Here is a 21,231-nt window from a genome sequence, read left to right as displayed (position 1 = left end):
CAGAGGACGGCCTATTGCGGAGGCAGAGCGCGGAAGAGGCGGCAGTAGAGGCAGCGACGGCGACGAAGAAGCAGGTTCAGAATCGGCAGCCATGGCGGAGAGCGACCGGGACACAGTGACGGTGCTGCGCAAGAAGGGCCCCAGCGCGGCCCAGGCCAAGTCCAAGCAGGTGAGCGACGGCTGAGGGGAACGGGGCCGAGGGCAGGCAACGCGCATGCGCAGCGCCCCGCCCTCCCTCGCCTTTCGCGACGGAGGGGGCGTGGTTAGGCATGTCACGCCCTGACTCCGCCCCCTCCGACAGGCCACGCCCCCTCCAACTGTCAATTGGGTTTTAATAGGGCTTTTGGCGACTACAACTCCCATCATCCTTAGCCACGCGTCGGATGAGCTGCTGGGAGTTGTGTTCCACCCAAGTCTCCTTTCCTCTGGTCTTTCTTCTTTTGGGAAATACAATTCCCATCATCCCCCTCAGTCAGCTTGGAGGGGAGGATGATGGGAGTTGCAGTCTGGCTCGCCTGAGAGGCCATTTTGTGGGAAAAGGGAAGAGAGAGGGCCCTAAAAGAGTCTTAAAAGGGGGTGGGGGATGATGGGAGTTGTACCCCAGTTCTCTTCCTTCCCCTTCCAGGTGATACTTGTTAAAAGGAGGGCTTTGGAATACAATTCCCATCATCCTCTTGTACAGGAGTGATGGGAGTTGTAGTCTGGCTCACCTGAGAAGCCATTTTGTGGCAAAAGAGCAGAGAAGCTGCCCTAAGAGTCTTACAAGCTGGGGCTGAGGATGATGGGAGTTGTATTCCAGCCTCCTCTCCTTATCTCCGGCGTGTCCTTGTTCTTTTTAACAAAGGGAAGAAGGGGTTGGAATACAATCCTCATCATCCGGGGTGATGGGAGTTGTAGTCTGACTCACCCGAGAGGCCATTTTGTGAGGGAAAGAGAAGAGAAACGAAGCACCAAGGACAGCCACCTCCATCCCTGCCTTTTCTTTACAATGCCCATCATCCCCTGCCCTGAGGAATGATGGGAACTGGAGTCCGGAGGGAGGGTTTCCTGGACAGTGTGGATTCCCATCGGTGGAAGGAGACCTTTGTGCCTTGCATTGGGTTCGAAACACGGGAGAGGAAGACCGACCCTCTTAGGGCAGCGTTTCTTCTTCTGTTCCCCACAAAATGGCCTCCCAGGTGAGCCAGGCCACAGACACAGCCTCCTCCTCCTCTGGGCTTCTCTCTTGCGCCAGCCTGGCAGAGCGGACTCTTTGCTAGTTCCCAGTCCGGAGGGCTGGTGCGCCTGGGACTCTTTTCAAGGCAGCAGCTGCCAGGAAGGCCACTTCCCCAATGACCCTCTGATGGAGAAGCAGCCTTCTCAGCGCTTAGGACAGTGCTCCCGAAACTGCCTTCCCTTTAAGAGAATGCTTGGACTACAGCCCCCAGAAGCCTCAGCCACCTTGGCCCATAGCCTGGCATTCTGGGAGCTGGAGGGCACACAGTTTGGGGACCTCTGAACCTTAACTTGACCATGGTTGAAGCGGATGCTCCTAACTCCGATTCTGGCTTTCTAGGCAGTCCTGGCTGCTCAGAGAAGAGGCGATGATGTGGAGACCTCCAAGAAATGTAAGCAGCCCCTCAATCTTTGCACGCTCCAGGCTTGTTTGTTTGTATAATAATAATGATGATGATTTATTAATGTATATCGCGCCTCTCCCTGTGGATCGAGGCAGCTTACAATACATTTCAATAAAACACAGAAATATGCAAAATAGACAGAATACAAATTATAACACAAAACCAGCCCTAGAGTTGAACTGCCACACATTGATTCTGGTTTATTCCCTGTAGAAAGAAAGCAATGGACCTCTGCCCAGTAAACCCCATTGGCCTTGAGTCCTGCCCTGCGTGAAGCAACCCTTTCTCCTCTCCTTCCCCTCCTTCCCTCTTTCCTCCTTCGGCCAGGAATGCCTCTGTCCTGGAATTGTCCTCTGAGGACAAAGGTTGTGTGCAAACAAAGCCAAGGGACAGCCCACTTCTGTGCAGAGGCCGACCCTCCGCAAAGGAAAACATGGTCTTGGGTCCAGAACACGCTGCAGAAACAACCCGGTCTGAGACCGCTTTAACTCCCTTTGCTCAGTGCGAGGGAATTCTGGGAACTGTAGTTTTATGAGACAGTAAGCCTTCTCTGTGGTGCCACAACAGACTACAGTTCCCAGCATTCCCCAGCACTGAGCCAGGGCAGTTGGAGCAGTGGATTATTCCTACAGTGTGTTTTTGATGATCTCCCTTGCCCGCCTGCTTCTTCTATGGGGCCAGTGTGCCATTCTCGTCTCCCGCTTGGTCCCACCCTGCAGGGGCAGCCGGCCAAAACAAGCAGCACTCGATCACCAAGAACACAGCCAAGCTGGACCGGGAGACGGAGGAGCTGCACCACGACCGGGTGCCCCTTGAGGTGGGCAAGGTGATCCAGCAGGGCCGGCAGAGCAAGGGGCTCACCCAGAAGGACCTCGCCACGGTAGGCCTCGAAAGGGAGGGTGGTGGGGGGCTGGAGGTGGCAGGGGGAACCACACTGGACCCCCCTGGACGCCTTGGGCACAAGGCGAGTGAGGTGAAGGGAACCAATGCCCATGTTTGTTCCTATATTTTAACTGTGTTCTCTTTGAAGCTGAAGGTCCAGCCTAAAGGCAGCCTGGCACTATCACAGTGGGGCCCCGCATTCGCTGGGGTTAGGGGCGCAGGACCCCTGTGAACCACAGATACAAAAACACTGGGTTTTTTACCGAGAGCACACCTCTCTAGACCTCCAGCACAACTCTGTGGTCATCATCCAGTAGAAGTTGACCATAGACTTGTGCTGAAGAATGTACGAATGCCTAGAGAAGAGTTTTTATTCCTCCGGTGTGAGTTTATGGTCAACCTCTGGCAGAGTCACCCTGGAAGACCTGGAGATTCCTGGAGAGAACATATTGATCAAATCCGTGAATAATCAAATGCGGAGGGCCCAGTGTAATACTAGGGAAGGGAAGGGTTTGGGGACCAGGGAAGCCCTTTCCCAGTCCCTTCCCTGCCTTGCGGTGTCTCATCACACGCCGGCCCCATTCTTCCAAGCATTTAAACAATGAAGACGAGGAACAGGTTTTTCCTGAAACTAAACAAGCAAGGAAACGACATCCAGCGGCCCTTGGAGGCGCACACAGCCCCATTTCTGTCTCCTTTTGCAACAGGTTCCAGGGCTCTTTGGCATTCCTCTCTGCAGCTAATGTTATTCTTGCCGCTCACCATGTGGTCAGTGCAGTGACAGGGGTTGAGAGGCTTCTGATTTAGGGTTGCAAGCGTTCCTGCCAAGCCACAGTGTCTTAGTTGCCCTTTTCCCTCTAGAAAATCAACGAAAAGCCCCAGGTCATTGCTGACTATGAATCTGGGCGGGCGATCCCCAACAACCAGGTGCTGGGCAAGATCGAGAGAGCCATTGGTGAGTGTCGTGTATGCGTGCATGTGTGTACATTTCCTCTCTCCTCCTCCTCAAAACTCCCCTTGCTGTTCGCTTGGCGGCAGGTCCGGGTGCCCTCCTGCTTTCCAAGAGGCAGAGGAATGACGCCGAAAGGGAGAGCGCAGGGGAAATATCTCAGGCACACCTGTTTCTTTTTCATTTCCTTGTTGGCCACTGCCAGCAGAGAAAGCTGTGGTTATAAGTCCCCCAGGCCCTTCTGCTGGCACTGGGAGAACCCAGTTAGCATGTTTGATTGTGTTTTGGTCGACTAATTGGATTTATTCTGTCTTCTACCCAGAATGCTTATGTACTTTGTGGGGGAATCCTCAAATTTTGGTTGGTGTTAGTGTCCAGCCATGAATGGGGCCACAGGCCTCTCCCAACTGCAGGGACTGGGACCATTCTAGCTCCCTTCCCAGCATGGAGCAGTGTCCATTTGCGGGGAGGTGGCTTGGCACTGCCAGCTCCCACCCGCCATGGCCAGTGGTGATGGATTCTGGGAGTTGCAGTCCACTAGAGTTAGGAGCCACTGTCTGTCTTGCAAGGTGCCTCCTCCAGCTCTTCCACTCCGCTCCTTCTTCTTGTGTTCCAGGTCTCAAGCTGCGAGGACGGGACATCGGGAAACCCCTCGAAAAAGGCCCGAAAGGGAAGTGATGACAAAGCCTCGAAATCAGTTTGCCCCGACTGATCTCGCCTGGCTGTCCGCCTCTCCTGGGCGGCCAGGAACCTTTTGTCTTCGCCAGGCGGAAACGGCCGGCGTTTGCCTTCTTCTACAGGGGTGAGAGAGAAAACCTCCAGAATTTCAGCCCTCCTATTTAGGGGGAAAGTCAGTAAACCTCTCCATGGGACACTCTGTGTCCTGCCTCTCTCCTTCTCAAAGCGAGATTGAGTATCTAAATCCTAATAAAAGCTGTAACTGATTCTGCTGGGGGCAAAAAAAACAGCAAAGCCCTTCTCTTTTGGTGTTTGTTAGCAGCAGTTTTGGGACTGGTCTCGGGGGGAATGTCTGGCTGAAGAACTTGGGGTGAAGGGCAGAGGGGGAATGATGGGGCTGTGGTGTCGGGGGCGCATGGGTTACCTTGGCGGACGTTCTTCGCTTCTCCATTCCTTCCCACTGATTTAGAGAGATTTGGAATAAAGTTGTCTACCTTTGAGGCGAGTGGCGGATCCTTTCCCAGTCTTGCTCCCTCAGGAGTCCACTGACATGAAAAATGGTTGCCCAACTTGCCCACTTCTTCCTTTCCTTACTGTTACGCATGCCATTTTGGTCAATGTTTTTGTAAGCTGCCTGGGCATTTTCCACAAAGGAAGGGCAGAGGATACAGATTTTTAAAAATTATTAATTCAAAGTCCTCACTACTGAATGCGGCAAGTATCCCCGGAAGTTCCTTCTTAGCTGTTACTGACTTGCTAAAAGCATTTTAACCTCCTTTGTCAGCCAAAAAGATTCCCAAAAGATTTGTAATAAACCACAACGGAGTCCCTGGTACGTTTGTCTAATATAATGGTTCTTAGTCTGTGGTCCTCCCAGACATGGCCAGCATTTCTAGGAGACAGGGTCCAAAATGTCTGGACCTCAATCCCTGGAGTAGATTCATTACATCAGTGGGGAGTTACCTATGTGTCGACCAATAGCTGATTCTATGGGTCTACTACACAGTTAGTTTCAAAGGAGCTACAGAGCAGTTCTGGAATTCCAGCTGCTAAAAAAAGAGGCTGAAGCTTGGAAGGCAATCTTGCCACCCCAAACAAGGAAAGAGACTCACTCACTTGAGAGACTAGCAAAAGGACTTTACTGACCACTGCACTGACCTGCCATACAGAGGATGGAGATTTTCCCCAAAACACAAAAGGTCTCTCGAGGCAGACAGAGAACCTTTGAAGGGTCACCCACCCAGAATGTCCCCATGTCACCCCCTTCTTTGTCTTCATGCTGCAGATCTATTCTACTTCTCCATCCGTGGGCATCGGTGGGATGATGACTCTATCCTGGTAAAGCAAGAGAGAAATTTATTGGGGGATTTTATGATTTGTTTTATATATCCATCCCACCCTTGTTCTAACTGGCCTTGGAGTTGTGCAAATAGGCAGCCACAGATACATGCTGGGAACAGATATCTTGCTCCCAGAACCCAAGTCGAAACCAGCTGCCCTCCTTACGTCTCTAAATGCAACGTTGTCAAATCCCTGGACACTGGTGCGCTCCATGGGCATCCTCTCCCCCAGCGTTCTCCACCTTTTCAGGCAATAGACAGCTGCCCCAGCTGCCAGGAGGGCCAGAAGGACGGAGCAGACAATGCCAGCCACCATCCCTGCCCTTGAGCCCTCGCCAGAACCACCTGGACACAGGAAAGGAAGAGAAGTGTCCACTGTGAGTAGCTGAACCCAAACCAGACGGTGTGGAGGATGTGGGCATCCAGGATCAGGACTCACCTGTCTCTTGGCTCCCTTCTGTCTTGCCACAGCTAGGCCCAGTATCGTATGAGACATCGTCCACAGCAATGGTCTCTGAGTTTGGCCACGCTCCGCTTGTGGCTTCCAGGACAATCTAGGGGAAAGAAGGCATAGCTGTCAGGTGAGGAGGGATAGATTCAATGCATATGTAACTACTACCGTGTGGGATCAATTGGGCTTGATGAAGTTTGAGGCGGAGCGGACAATGTACACTCAATTGGAGAGCATTTGCTCTTGGCAAAGACAAGTGAGATTATTTTCAGAGACTGAAAGTATGATCCTTTTCTAGAGGGTTCCCCAAGTCAAATAGGGGAAGAGCTGGTGCCTCTTTTGAGGGGGTACCTGGAACTCAGTGAGACTGGAGACACGGAGGGTTTGGTGCAGCCAAGCCTGGCTCTGGTGCCCAGCAGCACTCCACAGCGTTCGCTCCCCTTCCAGGCTGGAGACCTTCACCCTGAGCTCTGCTTGAGCTGCCAAAGGAGAGAAAGGGAGGAAAGGTCAATTCTTAGACCTCTCGGCCATAAACGCAAGAGAGAAGTCTGCTACAGTGCTCCTGAATCCCTGGAGCCAGGCCTTGGGAAGCTCCTGTTTGATCCAAATTAAAAGCAGACCTTGAGGGGTGTCTTTCTTAAAACACTTCCCTGGAGAGGATGTACAGCTGAATGGATGCACAGCCTGATGAAGGTTGCTGTTCCACAGAAAGGCACTAGTTACTGCAAGGCTAGACATTTGGGGACTTGGGGGAACATTTCATGGTGGGGGATGATTTTTGTTTGGGAAGCAAGGCTCCCATGTTGCCACTGAAAGGCTCAACTCTCCCAGGACAGTTACTAGTAGTAAAGAGTTGCAAGTTAACAAATACACTGGGATTTTTGAACCTACTCCCTTTAGCTCCAATGGACTGTTCTGAAATGGAAGGGAACCCTCAAAGCAAAGGGGATCTGCTGCCGGTCACTCACAGCTCTGTCCCAGGAAGTCCATGTGGTAATGGAAGCGGAGGCAGGAGTTGGTGGCCGGGGTAAGGGGCTCACTGGTCAGGCGGGCCACGCTCCTCCCCATGCCCAGCATGGCAATGTCTACGTAGGCATAGTGACCTGGAGAGAGAAGGCCAGCAAACAGGTAGAGGAGGAGTGGAGTAAGACCCTCTCAAGGCCTTAGCACCTTTTACACGTCAATTAGCATCGCAACAAAGCTCTTAAGTAGCTTAGCTGGGTGTTTATGCCACTCTCCAAGCTCAACAATACACATCGACAAGCTCATTAAGACAGGCTTGCAGAACCATTGTAAGGAAATTCTGCTCCTTTGCAACTCAGATGGTTAGAGGTACAATTGAGTTGCTGGCAGTTACCAAGGGCTAACCCCTAGCAAACCAAAGATGGGTCGGGAAAACTGCCCTAAACCTTAGCCACTTGGGATGAAGAGCCTTTAGACCCTCCAAATGTTGGACTACAACTCCCATTAGCATCTTCTGCACTACAATGGAGTCCACCTAGATATATATTTGCTATTTTGCTGGCCTCACCTGCTTTTGTCCCAAAGGTGTGATCTATCCTTGGGGACGGGGACTGGGACGGGGTGGCCCCTTCCTTCCAGTCCCAGCTGTACCAGTCTCCGGGGGGCTTGCTCCAGCCGCAGGTGCCCAGTTCGAAGTCGCAAGAGCCTGGACCATAGAAACACCACATTGGCTACTGGTCTTCAACTGTACAGGAGGGGTTGGGGCTGACCCCTTCCTACACACACAAAGGCCAAGCATGCCACAATCCATCATGTGCACCAGAGGTCATCCTGCCATTACCTGCTCCAGAGCAGCCTCCTTCTTTAACGTGAAGGTCATCGAGGGCAAGGTAAGAGGAGGGCCCTCCGCCAAAACCTTCCACCTCAAAGGTCACCTGCCCAAGGGAGACACAAAAGCATATGTTTGGGGACAGCTGGACTGACCCCAGGGAGATCCCAGATCCACCTCAAGGAGGGTAAAGCCCAAAAGCACTTCAATTACTGGTCACTGACCCATAGGAATAAAGAAGGCAGGGAGGAAAAAGTAATTCTATGCAAGGCTCTCCATGATCCAAACTGAAAAGAATCTTACTCTTCACCAATTTGGTCAAAATCCATCCGCATAAAATGCTAGACTAAGTTATTCTGCCTGCCTTGGCCATACTGCATTGATATGATTGAGTGATTGATTCCCAGCATCTTTTTTCTAATTATAAAAAGCTCTGCCTAGGAAAAGGGAGCCCAAACGCCAGCCTAGTGGCCTCTGCAGCAGCCTCCGCTTGGAAATGAAACTCTGCTCACCTGCCATTCATCTTCAACCCGAACACTGAAATTGCCATAATGCCAGGCTTCCCCTGGGACCAGGTTTACACTCAGTGACACCTTGTGCTTGCCTCCGTCTTTGATGTCGGCCCTCAAAAATCCTAGGGAAAGACTTTGAATACAAGAATCTGCCCTCTGAAATAGATCCTACAGGACTATACATTTAATCTTGGGAGTCACATTAGGGAGACCAGGTTTCAAATCTCCCCTCAGCAATGGAAACCTACTGGGAAGTCTCAAGGGCTAGATACTTGGGTCTGCTGTATTTTGTAAAACACACACACACCATAACATCTAAAAGCGTTGACTGCAAACCCTTCGCTTCCCATCAACAAGGGAGAGAAACAACAGGGCAAGGCATCTTACCTGGATGGCTGCTCTTCAGGTGATACCAAAATGTTATACAGTGGATGCGGCGGAGAGGTGGGAACGCTTGGGAATGCAAGGTGACCGCTTGCCTGGGTGGCAGGGCGCTCTCACTGGTGTTGAGGAGCATATAATGTCCTAGAAGGAGCCATAATTCCCCCCAAGTCACTTCCCCAACCTCTGGATGCTGGGGGCATTTCCACCACCCCATCCTTACAGAGCACTAAATTCAGTGTGAGAAAACAAGAAGTCTAGCTTACCTTCTGGCAAGCCCAAAGTGTGGTCTGTCGGGGGTCCCTGCCCTCCTGCTGCCTTCTGCCGCACCCACGCTTGGCATTCCCCCGCCGAAAAGCCACAGTCGTCCATCTCGAAGGAGCAACTCTTTTGTGCCTCGCAGACGCCAGCGATCACGGCGAAATCATCCAGCGCCATGGACCCCAGGAAGCCATCCCGAAGGGCCTCAAAGACCAGCTGCGGAAGACGTTTGGGGGAATGTCAGCTTATGCTTCCCTGGGCCTATACTATAATAAAAATATCATAACAATAAAACCAATTAAAATAATCCCTGCTCACCTGGAATTTCTGGCCCGGCCGGTGGGAGACGGTGGAGAAGGCCCGGTGCCAAACTGCGCCATGGCTCCCGGTCCTGCTCCAAATGACCTGCTCTGGGTCCCCAGCGTATTTCACCAGGAGGCTGAGGGTTCCTGAAAAGGCAATAGGCAGATGGACAGGCAAAAAGACAGACGTTTTCCCTGTAGATGTGGAGTTTCAGCTGCAAGCGTTTTGAGAGCCATCCTTAACTTGAAATAGCAAAATGGGATGGGAATATAGGGAGGCAAAGGGGTGCATCCACCACAGAATCACATCACTCAGATGAGTTATGCTTTCATAGCAAGGAGATGCTGGAGTTTCTCACGATGCAGCAGAGGTTCTTATCAAAATCAGTAAGTAACTGCATAGACAGGACAAGAAGGAAGCCGGCTAACTGGGAGGAACCCAGCTGACTCAATGGTCTAGACTGGTGCCCTTAGTAAGCCCCAGCAAAAAGCAGAAGGCATCTAATGGTCCAAAAGGCATGTGTCTCCCTTGAAAGTGCCTTGCAGGTCAGCTCTTCCCTCCCTGAGAAGGCTGGAATTTTCCCTCCGGTTTTGCAAAATGCGCCTTACCGATCTGGGGTCCCTCCATGCGGTACCAGAAGGAAAAGCATGAGAAATCTGCCACAGACGTCTGCGGGGAAGAGATGAGGCGCGCGCTCAACCCTTGGACTCCAGGAGCAGAAGGGTTCGCACAGAGGAAGGAACCTGTATTTTTTAGGGAAAGGATGGGGGGAATTATATTTGTGTGTCCTGGGTATCTCCTGGGAGAACTGGGGAAGACACCTCCCCTCCAATGTTTTAATATACTATTTTTGTATGTTTTTAACTGTTTGGTGTTTTTTTAATGTTGTAAGCCACCCTGAGTCCCAGCCTTAGGAGAAGGGCAGGAGATAGATAAATATAATAGTAGTAGTAGTAATAATAATTATAATAATAGCTGGGGCTCTTGCAAAGGACCCTGCTGTTCCCGCACATTGCACAGCCTACGAAGCACCGCAGTATAATACTACAGCTCTTCAACAAAATTAAGAAGAGAAAGGAGGAGAAAGGTTTGGCCTTTAGACCAAAGTCAAAGTACAGATTTTGCCCAACATCAAAAGGGAGGATGTGGGGCCAGGTGCCTGGGGTACCTGAGCCGGTGGTGTGGTCCGTGCCGCACCCGGGGCTGGCACTAAGCTCCCATTCAAAGCCGTCACTCTGCTCCACAAACCAGTTGCACCAGCCTTTCTCAAAGTTGCAAGACAACCCTGTGCATGAGAGAAGGGAAGAAGAGATGGAAAGAGAAAGAAGGGAGAAAGAGAGAGAGTTGTTGGTGAACAACAATGGTGTCAGTCAGATTTAACGTTATGCAAACTCTCTTTTTTTGCTCCTTGAAGCTGGACTACGTAATAACCCAAATCCATGCGATGGGATGTCTCTTGGCTTTGGACAGGAGAGGCTCAACCACCGTACCTGAGGAGTTTGCAAGGACAGCGCTGGCATCACAGTTCACGAAGGCCAGGTTGCTCACAGCAAGGAGCGAGGGATCCCCGGATCCTTGGAGATCTTCTGACCCCATCAGTTCAATCTGAGAGGAAAGAGGAACAGATCAGGTTGGAAGGGGACCCTCGGCGGTTGGAGGTAGGAGGGCTGCAAATTTCCTCCATCCTACCTCTCTGCAGGTGTCTAAAACTGCACTACTCACTGTGGCCTCTGGCTTTCAAAATAAACTTTTAAAGGAATGGGTTCTACTGGTTGCTTTGGGAGACTTGCTGTGGGCAGAAAAGCAACCAATACACAGACGTCAAGGAGCAGGATTTGTCAAAGGCCAAAGTTTTGGCTCCTGCACTGTATGGCAAGCGGACCCTACCTGGAAGGGCCGGGCTCTGGCACCGAGAGGCACCCGCGCCCATTCCCACATGACGGTGCCATTCCCCAGGGCAGCCCAAACCCAGCGGCGGGTCCCCAAGCTCTCATCTGCGATGGCAAGTGCCAAGAATCCTGGGGAAAGAGGGGGATATTTTAACATGGGGTTACCCATATGTCTGCCCTCCAAAAAACTTCCCCTGCTATTGCCTTTCCCTGCTTTAATGGGACATGGGCCAGGAAGGTCATAAGGAACAACAAGTCCAGCGGTCAGCAGCTGGACTAGAGAAGCAGGTACCTTGAGGACCGGTGGTGAAGTCCATTTCCAGAGTGCAGGACAGACCAGAGGGACCCAAGACTGGCGTGGCGGCTCGGGCCACGGACAGCATCTGCCCAGGGCCTTCAGAGAGCCCAAGAGCGTGGCCTGCAAAGGGAAAGGAGGCCGAGAAACACAGATCAGACCAGAGAGGGCAATAAAGTCCATGGTGCTGCTGCTGCTGCCCACAACCAAAATGACCACAAGGAGGAAGTGGAAAGTTTACTGAATAAGCATATTTTTCCTCCATCTCCACCCAAAGTGGCAGCAGTGCCAACATCCTACTATAGGGATCTTTGGCAAATTTAAAAGCACTGGATGGGGGTGATTTTCGGCAACTGTTTATGAAGTGACCTCTCCAAGCTCTGCTGTCAATTTGGACATTGCCTTCTTGGTTCCTGAACAGGGCATGGCGCCAGGACAGTGGTCATCTCCAAGCATCACATACACACAGCCTTAATTCTCACCATAACACCCATTCCTCTCTCAGCTGCAATTCCACCCAGAAATATAACCCCTCCATAAGCCTACAAGGCCTCAGACGGCCTCATCCTAAATGCAGCAATTACGCCCTACATATATATAGGTACATACCCACAGATAGACACACATCTCTGCCCTCCTTATCTCTCTCACCTGTGGCATTTATTTGGCCACTGGGGTTTCGGACCGTCCACTGCAGCCGCCCCACGCTGAGGTCCATCCATCCTCCGGAGCTGTTGGCAGAAACCATTCCTCCGGGAGAGAGACACAGAAAACCTTGTCAGCAGCTGGCAGCAAAGAGAACCAATCTTTGCATTGTTACGGTTTTTACTTATTTGTTTAAATTGCATGATGTAAAAAAAGGCTTTTATCTTTAAAGGAAGGCAAAAAGTTACTTTATAAATTTTATAACAATTATTTTATAAATGAATCCAATAAAAGACCCAGGAAATACCAAGGATTTGGACACCGTTCCTCCCATCTAAGGAACCACAGCTAAGTCCAAGTAATGAGTCACGAGAAGAGTGAACAGGAAAGCTCAGTGACCCCTAGTTTTTGCCCCCATCATCCCCTGCCACCCCTTGACCGGTCACCCCAGCGTCCCTCTTTAATTTGGCAAGTGTCCCATCCGTGGGTCTGTGCTGGTGTCCCAGCCTCACTTACCACACTCCCATTCATCGGAGCCATCCTCGCAGTCGGCTTTAAAGTCACAGACCAGTTCGGCCCCAATACACAGCATGCCATTTCTGCAGGGAAACTGGTCTGGGCCACAGGAACTGCCCGGTCCTGGCTCCAGCGGGACAGAAAGGTTACCTGAAATGGAACCAAAAAGAAAGGAGGATCCTGATTGCAGAGGCCAGGTTTGAAACTTCTCTCCTTTCTGTCTATGATACTCACTGCTTTGCTCCATGCAGCCGGGAGACAAAATGAGGTCATCCAAAGCGATGCTCCCTTTCTGCCCCGCTCCAACCAGGCCTTCAATGACAATCTGGGGGTACCAAGAAGCCTCAGGGTCAGCGAGGCAACGGACGGTGGGTAGCTCTATGCCAAGGTGCTTCATACCAGGCAGAGTTAAGTCAGGGCATGGGTAGCCACCTTGCCCAGTGAGCGTCCCATAAGGCCAAAGAAGGGTCCCCGCTCTTGGTTTAAGAGGCCTTCCAGATGCTCGTCCAGATGTTGTTGGACTAGAACTCATAGGATCATGGAAGAGACCCCAAGGGGTCATCAAATCTCTTGCCCATCTAGGTAAACACCATTAAAGCACTCTCAAGAGATGCCTCTCCAACCTCCATTTAAAGACCTCCAGAGTTGGAGAGTCCATCAACCTCCAAGGCAATCCATTCCATTGTCAAACAGTTCTTACAGTCAAGAAGTTCTTCCCAATGTTTAGGTGGAATCTCTCATCATCATCATCATCATCATCAATAAAGATTTATTTATATCCTGCCTCTCTCAGGTTACAGCACACAAACACTTCAAAAATACATCAATAACATGCATAACACATATATAACTAACTCTGCGTAATCCCATATCCCCTTACATTGAGCAAAAAACAACTACAGTAAAAACACAGATTAAAATTAGTTAAAATAAGCACAATTGAGGTGAGACATCATCATCCAGGAGAGTGAGGAGTGATGGGGATTGGAGTCCGGCAACATCTGGAGGGCCATACAGTCCTCACTCCTGGTGTAAGCAGCACATTTTAGGGGATGTTTTTGCCACCCGACTTGGGACCGCCATCCGCAAGCAGGACCCAAATCCAAGCAGACCCTGACTCTGTCTTCCCCACTTTCTCTCCTGCCTCTGCCTTGCCTTGCTTTCCTCTGGGACCCTAGATCCCCTCCTTGCTCACCTGGAATTTCTCTTCCACCTGGAAATCCACTTTCTCCCGGAACCAGTAGTTGCCCAAGTCCCCAGAGCGAGTCCGGACGAGCTCCATCGCTTTCTCCGTCCGGTAGTAAATGTTGAGGATGTTGGTGTTGGAGCCATGAAGGTGGAGGTAGAAAACCAGCTGGAAGGAAGACCAGGAAGAGGGTCAAAAGGATGGGGCTCAGGATGCAGGAAGGGAGGACCTGAGGCCCCAGGGCTGGGCAAGGCTGGGCCCCTGAAGCCTCCTTTCTCAGACCTCCACAAAAAACGCTCCCCATTTTTTTCCATCTACATCATTGCAGCGTAGCCCCAAAATTTGAAAGGGACCGTCAATACGCTGAAACTGTAAAGCTTGCACATCGTTTGTCCAATGAGTTACTGAATCTGCAGCCATGCTGGCTAGGGGAAGGGATTCTGGGAGTTGTAGTCCCCCAAAGTTAATGTTGCAGACTCTGTGATACTGCACCAATCAGAATTTCCCAACTCAAGAAGTTCCTCAGTTTTCCAACCTGGGGATGATTCAGCGCACCAAACAATGTGGGTGGGAAGGCAAGAGCCAGAGAACTCACGTGGCACGGCGTGGTGTTGTTCACGGTCAAGACTGGGCTGGCCAGCCATGCGCTCCCCCCTTGGAGACCCAGGTGTTGGTTGTGGACATAGACAAAGTAGCCTAGAAAGGGTCAAAGGGGACATTGGCACACAAGAGGCTTGACCAGAGGACACCCAGAGGAGCAGAAGAAGGACTTCCAAATATCTGGAAAGGGTCCCAAAGGCCAGCTAGTCCAGTCTGCCATGCAGGAATACACAGCAAAAGCACTCCTGAGAGATGCCAATCCAACCTCTGTTTAAAGGCATCCAAACTGAGAGGGGGCACCACCCTCTGAGGCCCATTTCCATCATCCTCTGGACATTTTAGGCTCAGGAGAAGCTCTTTTGGGAAAAGAGAAGGAAGAGAACAGGATGTTTGGATGCTACTTTTTGGCTTGGAGGGAGCCAAAAACATGAAAATGATGTCCCCCAGGTCCCCTGCCAGGTGTTTGGGGAGCATTTGGTGACCAAATTTGTGGTCTTTTAGAAGGCCAAGTGTGGTCCCTGGCCTCTGACAGTCACCCAGTTCTGTTTTAGAGGGTCCCTTGCTTGGGACGGTGGGGGAGAGATGTTAGTAGTCACTCCTGGAATAACAATCTTTGTGAAAATATAATTAATTATATGAATCAATACAAAGGGGTGATGGCAGGCTGTGAACTGGTCTCCCACCCAGATGCTATCCCCCCCACACACAAAGTCTTGTCCAATGCTGAAGTTAATGTTTACAATGTCTTGAACCTTCAGCCCACTCCACAGACCTTTTTGTTATCTCTTGGTCGGTTGGAAGGCTCTTATCTCTCCGGAAGAGAGGAGAACATTCTGTCTTGACTGGACAGGAGACCCAAGCGCTGAGTTGTAAAATGCAACTCAAGATACACAGAGAGAGAAATTCAAGGTCCAAACCAGACCCTGAAGTCCCCAAGAGACAGGCTGGGAATTCTGGGAACTGAAGTCCAAAAACGCAGGAGGCCTAAAGTGTGACAACCGTTGCTCTAAATTTCTGAGAAGAGGCATCTTCCAGACCTGTTTTCCAAAAGCCCTCTAATCACTACTAATAGACAATTAGTTCTGTGTAAGCAGCAGAGAACAGGAACGTACTCTGCACATGCCCAGAGGCCCCTTGGCATTAATCCCTTGGCAAAGAGGGAGAAATCCCATAATCGGAAATGAATTCCAGCGACCGGGACAAACCCGAAAAAGGTCCCATAGCCTCCCCCATCGGTCCAGACCCACCTGCCGGGCTGTTGGTGCTGTGGTCTCGGGTGGGCCGTTCAGCCGATGACTGGTCAGCCTGGAGGCTGAAGTTCCTGACCCACAAAAAGGTCCGGTCAGCCACTGTGGCCCATCCACACCAGCCGCCCTCAAAGTGACAGACGCTGAAGGAGGCTGTAGGAAGGGAAAGGAGCCATCAAGCAGAGATGTCCCTTCTAAGGGGCAAACAGAGGTAAGGGAGAAGTATTGGATTTGGACTACAACTCCCAGAATCCCCCAGCCAGCTGCAGGGGGTCTTGGAGCTGTAGTCCCAAAAAACCACTTCTCCCAAAGCTGTGCAAACAGTCAGGGAAAAGAGTCAATAAGACTGGAAAAACTCTCACCGCAATGGTCTGGGTCTTCATCGTCGCCGTCTTGGCAGTCTTCAGTTCCGTCACAACGCCGGTCCGCAGCGATGCATGCGCCACTGTTACTACACTGCAATTCATCTGGGCCACAACTGGTAGGACCTGAACTCGGGGCTTTTGGGGAGGAGAGGAAAGAGAAGGAGTGGGTTGAAAAGGAGGAGGGGAGATTCAATGGACAGCATCCATTATATGTGTGTTCTTACTGGGGAGGCCACAGTTCCTGAACTCCACGTCGTCAAGCGCCATTTGCGCTGGTCTGGAGTAGTCCTGCGTTACGGAGAAGGTGACCTGCGGAGGGACAGCGGAGCGACAGCTGAGTCTCCAGAGGCCCCACTTTCCCATCTAGGCTCCCCAGAGTTTCAGTTTGCAAGCTCACGGAAAGAGGTTTCACAAAAGTCCTGCCACTAAGAATGCTTTTAACGGAGACAGAAAGAATGCCTGAAGCCAACCTACTCCAAGCCCCTTCCAATGCCACTAAAGCACCCCTAAAAGTGGGCATCTAGCCTCCGTTTCAACCTCCCCCAATGAAGAAGGGCCTGGGGACAGCTCCTCTCTCAAAGAGCTCTTTAGAATTGATCCTAGAACTGATGAGAAATCCATACAGGACTTAGGAAGTCTAACTTTGGGAGCTACAGCTTACAAAATGCATATCCTACAGTGGATTAGCATGCCTCCAGGCGCCCCTTGGGAATAAGAGGCACAACCTGAGAGCCCAAAACAGAGAGAGGCTCCTTCACAGGGAACTACTTTTGGTCTGTGCCAGAGCTGTCTAAGGCTCTAGGGCAAAAAAGGGTGGCATTTCCAAGTCCCTGCAACGGCCGTGTTACATGGTCCAGCTTAAATTCCCTCCTGGAAGGCACTGAGCTGAGACAGCCCCAAGGATGAACCAGTCTCCTTGATGGCCTGAGAAGGGATGGGAGCCCAAGCAATGAAAGGGGAGGCTACAGAAAGGAAGAGAGGGGCCAGGCCTGTTACGGCCAGGTACCTGAAATGTCCCCCGGATCTGGCCCGTGTAGGCCACCATCTCCCTCCAGGGGGAAACGCTACTCAGAGGGTTGCGCCAGAGCGTCGTGGTGTAATTCTCATTGCTCAGCTCCAGCGTCAGCGTGGGATGGTGACTCTCGTTGAGTCCTGCGTTTGAGAGGAGGCTTCAGTATGGAAGTGTTCACCCTTCCAACCGTTGCCTGCTTTCCCCATCTCTCTCTGTCTCTCCAGCCATGTGCCTACCTGGTCCCCACAGGTGATACCAAGCGTGGATCTCGCAGGTTGCGGCAGCTTCCCTCATGGCAGGGGACCTCAGGCGGGCCACTGCAGATGGCTTGACCTCCTGCTTTGTGGTGGTCATGTACCATCCTGCAGGGAAGCCAGGGGTGGGTCAGAAAAACAGAGCAAAGAAATTATGAGCGCCCAAATGGATTAAGAAGCCATTGTAAACCATATTTTAAAGATCTACCCCTTCGGAGCCCTATCCTCAGCCAGGCAATCATGTAATAAACATGAAACATTTAACATTAAAATAATGCTAATGTAGGGCTACAAGCCAAGAAAGTACAGGACCTAAGCAGAGCAGTGGAGGGCAGATGGAGACGTCTCATCCACAGCGGCCATTAACAACAATGTTAATGTATAGCAAGTTAATAACATTATAATAACAAAATAAATAATAATTGGGGTCACATAAGCGACCAGTGGATACATGGAAAGGGGGAAAGAAGAGAGGTGCAGAGAACAGAAGCCCCATGTTACACTTCTCTAGTTCTGAAAGTCTACCTACCATCCTCCCTTAAAGACGACAACCTTGGTTTAATTTTAATAAAGCAAAAGCTGTGCTTCTTGCAAAAACGAGGAAAAGGTAACCCTAAAAGCTTTAGTTTCGGCCCATGTCTGTGATGTTCAGCGTCATCAACCCACCGTGCCAAGGAAAACTGTTTACCCAAATCGGTGCCCAGCGTGTGGTCAAAGGAGGGGTCCGTGCCCCAGTTGGAGATGCTGGCCCTGGCTGGACCCCATCGGAAATTCGTGGTGCTCACGTCTTCCCAGCCACAGGTGCTGCCTTCAAAGTCGCAGGTGAAGGGTATCGCCAGAGCCACCGACTCCTTTTGGTAACCTAAGGGGAAACCGAGGAAGAGGCCGGTATGTCCGGCGGTCAGTGGTCAGAGCCTGAAACAGTTTGACCAGGGAACGGGGAGGCAGTCTGTGAGAAAGGAGCCATTAAAAACAGAACAGTGGGCCCTTGGTATCCGCTGGGGTTTGGTTCCAGGATCCCCCCGTGGATAACAAAATCCATGGATGCTCAAGTCCCATTAAACATAGTGCAAAAGGAAAAAGGTGTCTCCAATGCAAAATGGGAAATCAAGGTCTGATATTTGGAATATATACCTTTTTTTTAATATTCTCAAGCCATAGAGGCTTGAATACATGGATTAAAAATAATCCATGGATAAAGAGGGCTGACTGTATAGGAATCTTCCCCTCAATCATATCCCGTTTTGGACATTTTGGACATGTCCCAGTTTACAACTTTGGTGCACGAACTGCAGCCATCAGAGAAGAGAAACTTGCTCATTTAGACCTGGTTTGGCTCCGCTTTTCAGCATCCTGGCTCAAGGCTATGGAATTCTGGGAGTTGGAGTGTTGTGGGGCCTTTCTTCCTTAAGCTCTGCTCTGCTCTGGGCCCACAACAAACTCCAACTCCCAGAATTCCATAGCCTTGAGCCAGGATGCTGAAAAGCAGTGCCAAAACGGGTTGTTTCTCCAGTGTGGATGCATGTCTTCAGTCAATTCACCAACAAGAAGGAGAGGGAGGACTCACCGCACTGGTTTTCATCCGAACAATCCCAGCAATCGCAGACGAAGTTGCACACATTTTGGGTTGGGGTCCTGCATCGGTTGAGGAAGACCGCCTGGATGGAAAATTGGGGCCCCGCTGGGAGAGAGAGAGAGAGAAAGAAACCAAAACGGAGAGATCATGCGGACTGTCCACCGGCATCATGTTCCTCTGATATCTGTGGCAAGGACATACATGGTTCCTCCCTTAATTTTCCCAACAGCCCTGGATTGAGAGACAGCACCTGACCCAGTGCCTCCCAGTAAGCCTTAGGGATGAACCAGGATTCGAACCAGGATTCGAGGTTGAAAAGTGGGAGGAACAACAGAGCTACTCAGTCTCTTATGCAAAAAGTCACCCACAAAAGCATATTTCAACCTTGAATAACAAATATAAAAGCTGACTTTTCATTATACAACAGTTTGCAAGCTTTAGAAGAGAAATAGATCCAGCTCACTGGTGAGTTCCCCCAAAAGGAGCATCCAGAGCATCAGCCGCCAAGACCCTGACATCCTGGGAGTGAGGAAGACCCATTGAGCGCAAAGGGACTCTGCTCTTGCAAAAGGCGGAGGGGAAGAAGGTAGGCAGGTTCCTCCAAGTGACGCTGGGCCTGGACTTCAACCTCTCTTATCACCTGCAACCGGGAGGCAAAACTCCAGCCCAGGACGGCTGCCCTCCTTCGGGGCAAGGGGTTGTTCAGACGCACCGCGGGGCATCGGTCGCTGGAGTGGATGCCACATAGACAGCACAAAGACACACACACAGTCTGCACTACAAAAGAGATGCCTTTGGTAGATGTGGACCACTGAAGGCAAAAGCCAGGCAGCACACCACACACCAAAGTCACACACCTGGAAGGCACCACATTGGGAAATGCTGTTACAGGATGTTATGTTGTTGGGATTGTCCTATTTATTTATTTACTGAAATGTTTAAATTTGTGTAAAGCGTTTTAAAACGAAGCGAACAAACACAGTTTGTCTCCTGTCATCCTGTCATTGAGCAAGAATCGAACTCGGCACCCTCTTCTCCAAATCCAACACAATCTCTTGGTTACTTTTGTGGGTTTTGCAATGAAGCGTTTATTTCAATACTTGTCAAGAAATGAGACTGAAGCAAACTATAAAACATGTTTTCTTTTTCTGGGCTCCTGTGTGTCTTTCGCTCCCAAGTCCACGAAACCCAGCCTTGCCTTTCCCAGACAATCTCGGCCTTGGACTCTGGACCAAGGGCCATCAAGCCATAAAACTTAGACCCTGGCCTTTCAGCCAGCTGCAACCAAACCCCCAGGCTGAGCACAGACTCTCCGTCCGACTGGAAGGAGCCCCATGCCTTCTCCAAGGAGGAGACAGTCTCCCAAAAGGCCTTCCTCCCCACCTTCTGGGGCCTTCCTTTGCTGCCTTCTTGCACCATTAGTCCAGAGGGAGATCTGCTGGGTCTCCTTGAGAGCAACACCGGAGGAGAGAAGCCTCTTTTGCTTTCAAGTACTTTCCGGTTGGAAAAGTGCACCGTTTCACCACAATTGTGAGTGAGCTGACTCCCGAAGGGCACGCAAGAGCAGACCAGGTGGGCAACTGTGGCAGCTCCAGGGGCCAACTTTCTGCTCCTGGGGCCTGCAGAGAGTGCCAGGAAAGCAAACAAAAGGAAAGGGCTGGAAAAATGAGGAACCAGGAGTTTAAACTGCCATCCATTGAACCCAAATGAGAGAGAAGGTGTGTGACTCCCATTGTTCTCCGTGGGTCAACTCTAAGCACAACTAAGTCCAGATCCAGCCCACAACTGATGGAGACACAACACTGTTTCTAAAGCCGGGGCTAAATGCATTTTCAGGCTGCTAACTTTAGGACACTTTTATACATTGCATACGTATATATAACTCCCCTGTGAACGGACAAAAATAGTCCTTCAGCATCAGTTCCAATGGGAACCAGTGGAGTGGACTGGTTGCTGGATTAGGACTCTAGATGACCAAGATTAGGATCCCAACTTGGTCATGGAAGCCCCCGCTGGGTGACTCTCTCTCAGCCCCAGAGGAAGGCATCCTCTGAGACAACTCAGGGTTCCCAAGGAAAGGGGCAAGGCAAGCTACCCAAGGAAGCTCGAAGCAGCAGAGGCAGCAGGGGTCCTGGGCATCTGCTGTGGCTCCTCGGGTCCCATTAGATAGAATGGCATAGGAAAACAGTGTCCACCATATAAAGTGGAATATATGCAATATATATGATATTGCCAAGCTGTGGATACTTGAATTTGTGGATAAAGGAATTGCGGATAGGGATGGACAGCAGCGGTTCTCGCTTTGGAGCGTCTCCTTCTCTGCAGTGTTAGAAATTGGGGGATTGAAGCGGAGCTTCATTGAAGAGGGAAAGGATTCCTATTTGGGGTGCAATGATTTTATTTCCCCAAAGAGCTCCTCCGCTGCTGCCTGTGCCCACAGCCGCCTGATGCTTTCTGGCCCCTTCCTTCCCCCAAAAG

At 50.9% G+C, this 21,231-nt stretch overlaps 2 protein-coding genes across 2 annotated transcripts; one reads left to right on the top strand and one right to left on the bottom strand.

Moving 5' to 3' along the window:
* The first annotated feature begins 2 nt into the window (after window positions 1-2).
* EDF1 (endothelial differentiation related factor 1) lies at window positions 3-4,422 on the top strand. The gene is made up of 5 exons (XM_042478933.1): window positions 3-169; window positions 1,556-1,607; window positions 2,339-2,499; window positions 3,363-3,456; window positions 4,067-4,422. Exons 1-5 carry the CDS (start codon window positions 92-94, stop codon window positions 4,126-4,128), a joined length of 447 nt encoding a protein of 148 aa, XP_042334867.1. The 5' UTR covers window positions 3-91; the 3' UTR covers window positions 4,129-4,422.
* Window positions 4,423-5,250: 828 nt separating this feature from the next.
* MAMDC4 (MAM domain containing 4) lies at window positions 5,251-21,178 on the bottom strand. The gene is made up of 29 exons (XM_042478924.1): window positions 19,217-21,178; window positions 18,745-18,858; window positions 17,866-18,039; window positions 17,160-17,285; window positions 16,918-17,063; window positions 16,136-16,220; window positions 15,909-16,046; window positions 15,547-15,699; window positions 14,295-14,395; window positions 13,709-13,867; window positions 12,748-12,838; window positions 12,514-12,663; window positions 12,004-12,102; window positions 11,350-11,475; window positions 11,056-11,186; window positions 10,659-10,773; window positions 10,337-10,453; window positions 9,777-9,911; window positions 9,184-9,314; window positions 8,871-9,081; window positions 8,611-8,748; window positions 8,224-8,345; window positions 7,724-7,817; window positions 7,451-7,588; window positions 6,888-7,022; window positions 6,271-6,398; window positions 5,908-6,022; window positions 5,635-5,813; window positions 5,251-5,463 (listed from the first exon to the last, which is right to left on the bottom strand). Exons 1-29 carry the CDS (start codon window positions 19,269-19,271, stop codon window positions 5,416-5,418), a joined length of 3,654 nt encoding a protein of 1,217 aa, XP_042334858.1. The 5' UTR covers window positions 19,272-21,178; the 3' UTR covers window positions 5,251-5,415.
* Between the last annotated feature and the right edge of the window lie 53 nt (window positions 21,179-21,231).

The sequence above is a fragment of the Sceloporus undulatus genome, chromosome 7 (assembly GCF_019175285.1).
Source record: "Sceloporus undulatus isolate JIND9_A2432 ecotype Alabama chromosome 7, SceUnd_v1.1, whole genome shotgun sequence".
Classification (NCBI taxonomy): domain Eukaryota; kingdom Metazoa; phylum Chordata; class Lepidosauria; order Squamata; family Phrynosomatidae; genus Sceloporus; species Sceloporus undulatus.
Note: the sequence above shows the minus strand (reverse complement) of the source record. Positions and strands in the feature narration are given on the sequence as shown.

Excerpts from the sequence above, each read along its gene's own strand:
- EDF1 (XM_042478933.1), top strand. The coding sequence starts at position 92 with ATGGCGGAGAGCGACCGGGACACAGTGACGGTGCTGCGCAAGAAGGGC. Across the intron at positions 170-1,555 it reads CCCAGGCCAAGTCCAAGCAG|GCAGTCCTGGCTGCTCAGAG; the intron begins GTGAGCGACGGC and ends CTGGCTTTCTAG. Across the intron at positions 2,500-3,362 it reads CCCAGAAGGACCTCGCCACG|AAAATCAACGAAAAGCCCCA; the intron begins GTAGGCCTCGAA and ends TTTTCCCTCTAG.
- MAMDC4 (XM_042478924.1), bottom strand. The coding sequence starts at position 19,271 with ATGTCAGGGTCTTGGCGGCTGATGCTCTGGATGCTCCTTTTGGGGGAA. Across the intron at positions 18,040-18,744 it reads TTCGGATGAAAACCAGTGCG|GTTACCAAAAGGAGTCGGTG; the intron begins GTGAGTCCTCCC and ends GTTTCCCCTTAG. Across the intron at positions 11,187-11,349 it reads CTTCACCACCGGTCCTCAAG|GATTCTTGGCACTTGCCATC; the intron begins GTACCTGCTTCT and ends CTCTTTCCCCAG.